The sequence below is a fragment of the Mus pahari genome, chromosome 20 (assembly GCF_900095145.1).
Source record: "Mus pahari chromosome 20, PAHARI_EIJ_v1.1, whole genome shotgun sequence".
NCBI lineage: Eukaryota > Metazoa > Chordata > Mammalia > Rodentia > Muridae > Mus > Mus pahari.
Genome location: NC_034609.1, coordinates 18,701,421 through 18,709,121, shown reverse-complemented (window position 1 = coordinate 18,709,121; position 7,701 = coordinate 18,701,421). Strand labels below are relative to the sequence as shown.

At 50.3% G+C, this 7,701-nt stretch overlaps 1 protein-coding gene across 1 annotated transcript in view; it reads right to left on the bottom strand.

The window, feature by feature from the left end:
• Positions 1-1,635: 1,635 nt before the first annotated feature.
• Nlrc5 (NLR family CARD domain containing 5) overlaps positions 1,636-7,701 on the bottom strand; it is a 76,044-nt gene continuing 69,978 nt past the window's right edge. The window contains exons 38-41 of the mRNA XM_029532768.1: positions 6,706-6,789; positions 6,080-6,160; positions 3,285-3,368; positions 1,636-1,736 (exon numbers count right to left, since the gene is read on the bottom strand). Coding sequence (XP_029388628.1) covers positions 1,649-1,736; positions 3,285-3,368; positions 6,080-6,160; positions 6,706-6,789 — 337 coding nt within the window. The 3' untranslated portion in view covers positions 1,636-1,648. The remainder of the gene's footprint in view (positions 1,737-3,284; positions 3,369-6,079; positions 6,161-6,705; positions 6,790-7,701) is intronic.

The window sequence follows — 7,701 nt, the reverse complement described above, 5'->3', positions numbered from 1 at the left end:
GACTGCTCTTCCAAAGGTCTGGAGTTCAAATCCCAGCAACCACATGGTGGCTCACAACCATCCGTAACAAGATCTGACACCCTCTTCTGGAGTGTCTGAGGACAGCTACAGTGTACTTACATACAATAAATAGATAAATCTTTAACAACAAAAAAAAGACTTCACTGGAAGAGACTCATGGTCCTTCTGCAGGGCCCCAGACAATGAGGGAAGGCTACTCACTCAATTTGTCTAAGCAGTGGGAGCCTCTTGGAGAAATGTGGGACACCTCCAGCCAGGTTATTCTCTGCCAAGCTGTGGGACAGGATAGATACCAGTCAGAACTGCCCCAGACCCTCCCAGCCTGTCCCTCTGCCCAGGAAGGACCCCATCTCACCTGACCTCTTCTATGTGTAGGCATTGCTCCAGGGCCTGAGCCAGGCCCAGGACCCCCTCTGGACCCAGATGACTGGATGGCAGGCTGTAGAAAGGGCAAGGTGAGAGGACCCTCGACCAGTTCTGGGGGTTGGGAGCCTTCCTTAAGCCTCATATTCTTGGAGTTGTGCCTCAGACTAGAGCATCAACCTTAGCAGGTCTTTGACCCTGTCCCTGCCCACAAAGGACTCAGTAGATGCCAAGTTCCCCCAACTCGCTGGTCTGATACACTAAGTTCAAGGCTTGGCTTCTTCATCTACTAGGAAGTTAAGCTTTTCACCCTGTCTTTGGTCTTAGCTCTCTTTCTAGAATATGGTCCATGTCTCAGAGAACCCCAGACCCAGAGCTGCATGGGACTCAGGAAGCCACCAACTTGACTTGTAGAAGATGGAACAATGCTCTTGTAGCTTTTGCACATGGCCTTTTCTGACATTCTATTCAAACACCAGAGACTCGCTCTCAAGCAGGAACGCTTGGGTTGGTGACATCTTTTACAAATGAGGAAACTGAGGCTCAGAAGGGGCAGGAACTCAGCCAGGGGCTCCCAGAGGCAACGGGTAGGATCAACACTAAGTTTAAGCAGGGGAATGTGGAGTGGCAGCAGGGAGTGGGCCATGCTAATCTCAGGCTAAGCTGCTTAACCCCTGGCCTGCTTGGATCCCACTTCTCCTAGGTCCCCTCTCCACTGCTCTGTATGCTAAGTTGGCAGGGGAACACTCACCACAGGACCTTGAGTTGTGGGGGCAATCTCTGAGCCAGCGCCAGGGCTGTGGGATCCCCCAGATCATTCTTGCCCAGTCTGAAAGAAGATAGGATAGAGTGCCCAGTGTTGGCAACCTGCTCAGGATCCCACTCTGCCCAGTTCTAAAGGAACAAGAGGATTGAGACTCCCCCTGGATTGAGACTCACATGATCTCCTCCAAGTGCTCGAAATGGGTGAGAGACTTCACCAACTGCACTCCCCCAGCTGGGCCAATCCTGTTTCCTGAGAGGCTGTGGAAGGTGAGCTTATTGGACCCTCTCTTCCCTCATCCCTCCCCGCTACATTTGCATAAGAGATGCAGCCACGCCTTCCTTCTGATGGAACACAAAGACCCAGAGAACACAGGAGATCACAATTCTGGGCACCAAGACTGGGAGAGCTTCCCTTTTCCAGTGCTGGCCTAGGCCAGGGGCCAGTGTCTCCCAGAAGCATGATAGAGTCCCTGCAGGCTTTTCTCGGTGGGGCGGAGACTCACTCTAATTTCCGGAGTTCTGGCAACCTTGGCAAGATGGCAGCTAAGTGCTGGGTACCCACATCTCCGATCTGGTTGTGCCTCAAGCTTGGGGAGAAAAGCAAAGATAAAGAACTATCAGGCTGCCTCCCATCTCATCTTGCCATACCCCTTCTGGTTAAGATACACAGAGAAAGGCCTCCGTTCGCATGGGAGTCTCATCACGTTTGGATGGGACTCCCAACTCTTGGTGTCTGTTTAGGATAGTCTCCCTGTTGTCTTCCTATAATTGTTCCTGACTCTTGCATACCATCTTGGGGAGTCCAAGGATCTCCCCTGGAGTTGCTTATGCAGTGTGGAAGTGTGTGAAGGCGTGAGAGTAAGAAATGAAGGGGGTACTTGAAGAGACACCCCAACCCCTTCAGTTTTTTCTGCCAAAGTTGCATGGGATCTGGGGGAAGGGCTGGCAACTTGTCCCAGCTCCTCCAAGCTGTCAGCAACCCTGAAGAGTGTCCGAAGGCAGCAGCCACTGTCACCAATGCCATTGCTGCTCAGCCTGGAGAAGTAGAGTGCAGGCTCGGAGGAGAAGCACCCTCCAGACTGATAAACCTCCAGACTGATAAATTCGTCCAGAAATTTGTATGCCACTCACATATGAGTTTCCTCTGGAGGAAAGTAAGCAGAGTATTGACTGCTCCCAGTGTCCTGGCTAAGAAAATAGAGCAGCAGAGACTCACAGTGACTTGCAGGCAAGGCAGACATGATGCTTCAAGCCCCTGGCCTGAAACAATTATTATAATTCTTGTTTGCCTGGACCCCAGCAACAGAGTTCCCCAGGATGGCAAGTGGGTTCCCCAGTTAAGGCATCTGAACTAAAACAGGGGGCTTCCTCTGTCATTAACACCACCACCACCACCACCACCACCACCACCACCTCCCTCATTATTATTACTGCTGCCTTTTCTGCCCCTGGAATGGTCTTGCCTGTATGAGAGGCAAGAGCTAAGCTAAACTAAAAGTAAACTAAATTACCCAGAGAAATAGTCTGTCTCCCTGTTCTGGGGGTTGTTTGCTCGTTTTCTTTTGTACATGAAATTGTAGCAAACTGCCTTGTAGCCAGTTGATTTTGGATCCTGTGTGTCACATCCCCAGTGCGTGTTAATTATAGGTCCTGCCAGAGTCAGGCTGGGCCTCTGATAGAACCAAATGCCTGTGCCACCACACCACCAGGGCTTGTTTTAGCCACAATATTTAGTGTTTGGGGTAAACCACATCGTAAGAGAGTGTGGCATTCTCTTGTCAAGTAGGCAGGGGGTGATACTACAGGTGAGATTAAGTCTAGCCCCTCACCTCACAAAGTGCAGTCTCTGGCCCTTAAAACCACCACCACTGGGGTGCTCACCGGCAACACAGGATCTGGGCACCCAGACTCAGTCCTAATTCTTATCTTGACACAAATCTGCAGAGAATCCTATGCATATGAAGGGCTTCTATGGGGCACAAACCCCACCCAGCTATATCACTTTTGTATCCAGGAAGCTGGTGGTACTAGGAAGCAAGGCCAGCAGGCACCAGCCCGAAAGGGGACAGGGATGTTCCCAAAGGGAACCAGCACAGGTTCCGAAGGAGGTATCTAATATTTCTCTAATTACTCACCAAAGGTCCTGCAGTAGAGTCATTCGGCTTAGTCCTTGAATGAGCAAGTCCAGAGAGGAGGCTCCCAGTGGTAAGTGACTGAGGCTAGAGAGAGGAGGCCGGATGAACTTTGCATGCCTGGGCCGCTGACTGAGGCCCTGTTCAGACGGGCTTGTGGGGCCTCCACACTGAGCATGCCCACAGCCCTCCAGTGTAAAGCGTGAAAAGCAATTTGGCACCTGTACATTGTGCATGGACTACTGAGTCGAGTGGCCAGCGGTTCTGTGTTCTCAACCACATGCCTAAACTGGTGCTGAGCAGTAACAGAGTTCATGTAACAGAGGCTAAAGACTGGGCTAAGGCCATCTTGAAATGTGGATGCATTGTCATGTCCATTTTACAGATGAGGAACACTGAGGCTCAGAAGGGAAGGGAACCTACTCAGGGTTTTAAGAGGAAGCAGCAGCAACAGTAGGAATAAAACCTAAAACCTCAGGACTCCTTTCCAGGGCCCTAGCCATGTGTTCCCCACTGGCTGGTGAGCCCAAGGTCGCCAGCCTGAGCACTGAAAAGAAACAAATGACAGTCTTAGCCAAGGCGTCTACCGAGTGAATGCGGCCAGCCCCTGCTCACAGCACTCTCCAAGTATTATTATTTCACTTAATCCTCCTAATCCCAGGAAATCAAAGCTCAGAAAGAAGACTTAGCCTAGAGAGGCGAAACGTGTGCTCAAGCCAGCATGGCGACGTGGCAGCAGGACTTGGCCCACTGCCTCGGTTTCCTAGGGATACGGTTCTTAAGGCCATGCAGCCAGTGCTGAAATGACGCAGCCTCAGCCAGCAAAGGCCATCAGCAGCCTATCAAGACCCTATCCACCTGAAGGACCTGGCTCTGAGCAGGGTCCTCTCCCCTAACCTGAGGAGGGGTGAGGACAGCTGGAAGAAGCTGGCTGGGTTTGAGGAGAGCCGCCAGTGGCAGAAGACATGGGACTGACAGGTCTGGCTTCTGTACACTGAGGATCCATCCCCTTCTTTCAGACAACGAGGAAGGATGTGGTAAGGAGCAACCTGAGTGTCTGGGACTCAGGACAGACAGTGACGGGGAGGACGATCCTCCTTACAGAGCCACCATCCCCTAGCCCTGGCCAAGGCTTGGGGGTCACACAGGTGAATAAGCCAATGAATGACCTTATTGGGTCTTTAACCGCTCATATAAAGCATTGGGAAGGTTCTAGAAGGCTGAACAAACCGCGAGTACCCAGGGGTACCCAAGCAATGGCTCCATGGAAAGACTGATGGACTCTGGATGGTCCAAGGTTTCCTAACGTCTCCCTCTCATCCTCACGGTTCTCACGGTTCTCCCACAGATAAGCTAAGAGGGATAGCCTGCCATCACTATGGGCTTCTGTTCAACTGTGTGAGCACATGTGTGGAGAAAAATCTGGAAAAGAGTTCACAAACTGTTGTGGGACGTTTTCTGAAGCTGCGTCATCTCCAGGGGATTTCACCCTCTTTGTTATGTATTTTTGAAATTATGGAGCTTTTTTTTTTTTTTTTTTTTTTTTTTTATAACCAGGGTGTATTCTGGGTCATCAGGAAAACAGATTTAAAGCAGAACAATGCAGTTAAATGTGTTCACAAGAATGTGCCTGAGCTGGATCTGTGTGCAGAATGGGACTATTGGGGGTGGGGGGAGAGGAAGAAGGGTTGGGCTGTTTCTGGCTTCTCTATGAATTTGATGATTGCAAATTACTAGGAGAGGAAAAGTAGAGAGTTACTAAGAAACAACTGTGGCTGGCAAGACGGCTCCGTAGATAAAGGCGCTTGATGCCAAGTCTCAGGATCTGAATTTGGTCCCCGAATCTCATTTAGTAGAAAGAAAGCTATTCTCAAAAGCTATCCTCTGACCTCTGCATGTTCACCATGGCATATGAGCACACACACATACAAACATACACACAGACACATGAACGCACACACGCACACACACAACACACACAAACACACATAATGTTAAAAGAAGGAAGAAAACTGGGCAGATACCAGGGACACAGGAGGGGGTTCTATCCAGAGTTTGTATCATCTCTGCTGTAACGGCATCTAAAAATGCCACCTGAGTCCAGGGAACAGGTGATCTCACCTAGCCAACGAGTCAAACTGAGAATTTAGGGACAGGGCCCATGACAATATGACCGAGCTCATTTCATAAGTCTCCGGCCGATCACAGGGGTAAACGTGCTCCCTTTCCACTAGATGAGAGGAAAGAAAGCTGCAGAGGGTGCTAGGTGGGAGAACAGAGACCAGCAGCTGGCCCTTGGAGCCAGTCATGCCTGAAGTTAAGCTGCCTAGTAGTTTTCTATTAAAAAAGAAAAAGAAAAAGAAAAAAGAAAAAAGATCAACCAAATCTTGCTTTGGCAGCTTTGAGGTGGGGATGATGTTTCCAGAGACCAAGCATTCTAATGACACTCAGCTAGGCAGTGAAGTGTGTGTGTGTGTGTGTGTGTGTGTGTGTGTGTGTGATCCACAGACTCAATGGCGCATTCAGAGGGAGGGAGCCAGAGAGATGCAGGGGCTCCGTGGCATTTTCTGTAGACCCCTCTGCATGAACCCCACTACTTCCCTCCCCTGAACCTTCCTCTTTAGTCCCTTCCCCACGAACCTCCCTTCTCCTCCCCCTTCCCATGAACTTCCACCCACTCTCCTCTGAACATCCTCACTCCCTCCCCTTTCCATGTGCTCCCACTCACTCCTCCCCTATTATCATATACTCCTCCTCCTCCTCCTCCTCCTCCTCCTTATTACCTTCCCCTCACTTACTGCAGCCTCTTCAGTCTGCAGGTTCTCTGAAGGGCTCCGATCAGTAGCTCTGTGTCCTCACAGAGACTGTTGTTAGAGAAGCTGTAGGGACCAAGCAGAAGGTTCCATTCAGGCAAGTGCCCTGGAGAGACACTGCTGTACCTGTCTCTTGCCCCTTGGCCCTGGGGAGACTGATTGGGATTACAGATAATAGGCCAGACTTTCTGCCCAGCGGTCACCCCAGGAGCACTCCTGGTCCCAAGGGCTAAGCTCTTTGGTCCCTGCAAGAGGGGTGGCAGTCACAGCTGGGTCAGGAAAGAAGGACGCCAGGTGAAGGCTACAGAGAAGACTTGGGACATGCAACCATACAACGATTCCTCTGTCTCTTTGTGCTTTCGGCACCCTGGCAATTATCATCAACTGGGGGCAGAGTCAAGTCCCATTTTGACAGATGTGCAGTTCCAAGCCACCAAGTGAGGGAGGAAGAAAAATCCAGTCATTTTGACTCCATGGGTCAAGGGACACAGCATTCAACCAGTGGACTGCTCGGCTTGGCCAGGGAGGACAGACAGGTTCAAGGGCCTCTGCACCCGACCAGAGGCTCAGCTGTCCTCGCAGCCATCCCTTGGCCAGGCATCCCAACTTACTCCAGCTCTTCCAGATGGTGGCAGTGTCCCAGACCAGATGCCAGGTGGGCGAGGCTCTCTATGCTCACGAGGCTGAGGGTCAGCCTGTTGGGAACCAAAGAGTGGCAGGTCAGGAAGAGCCTCAGGAGGTCTGAAATTGATGCCAGAGGCTGGGGGCAGCTCTTGGAGACAGTGGTTAGGGGAGCCTATTCCTCCGCATCACAAATCGCTGCATCCTGGACTAATTAAGTCAGGGTGTACCTGGAGGCAGAAGCTGGGGCTGTCCCCCTAGCCCTCCTTAGTCACAGTTGGATGCTGTGCTAATAACCGGCTGACACTGTACAGTTCTCAACCTTCTGAAGTCAGTCTGACAGCTCCAAAGGGGTTTTGTTTGTTTGTTGTTTGTTGTTAGAGACAGGCTATCTCATTTGTATCTCTGTCTGTCTTGAACTAGCTATGTTGATTGAGCAGGCTGGCCTCTAACTCACAAAGGTCGGCCTGCCTCTGCCTCCAAGTGCTAAAATTAAAGGTGCACACCAGCACACTCTGCCCAAGTTCATGAGGGCGTTTCTTCTTTTTAAAAAAACTTTCACTTCCACTTAAAAATTTTATTTATTTATAAAAATATATTAAGGGAAAGTAAGAAAAACAGAGTGGGAGGGGTTCCAAGGGAGGAATGCCAAGTTTCTCTATTATTTGAAAATTCTGATTTTATTTATTTTAGTACATAGGTGTGTCTGTGTGCATATAAGCACATGTCACAGTGTGTGTATATGGACGTCAGAGGACAACTTTGGGGAGTTCTCTTCTTCCTCCATGTGGCTCCTGGAGACTAAACTCAGATCCTCAAGCTTGGCAGCAAGAAAGCCCCCTTACCCACTGTCTTAGCCAGGGTTTCTATTCCTGCACAAACATCATGACCAAGAAGCAGTTGGGGAGCAAACAGTTTGTTCAGCTTACACTTCCACATTGCTGTTCATCACTGAAAAAGTCAGGACTGGAACTCAAGCAGGTCAG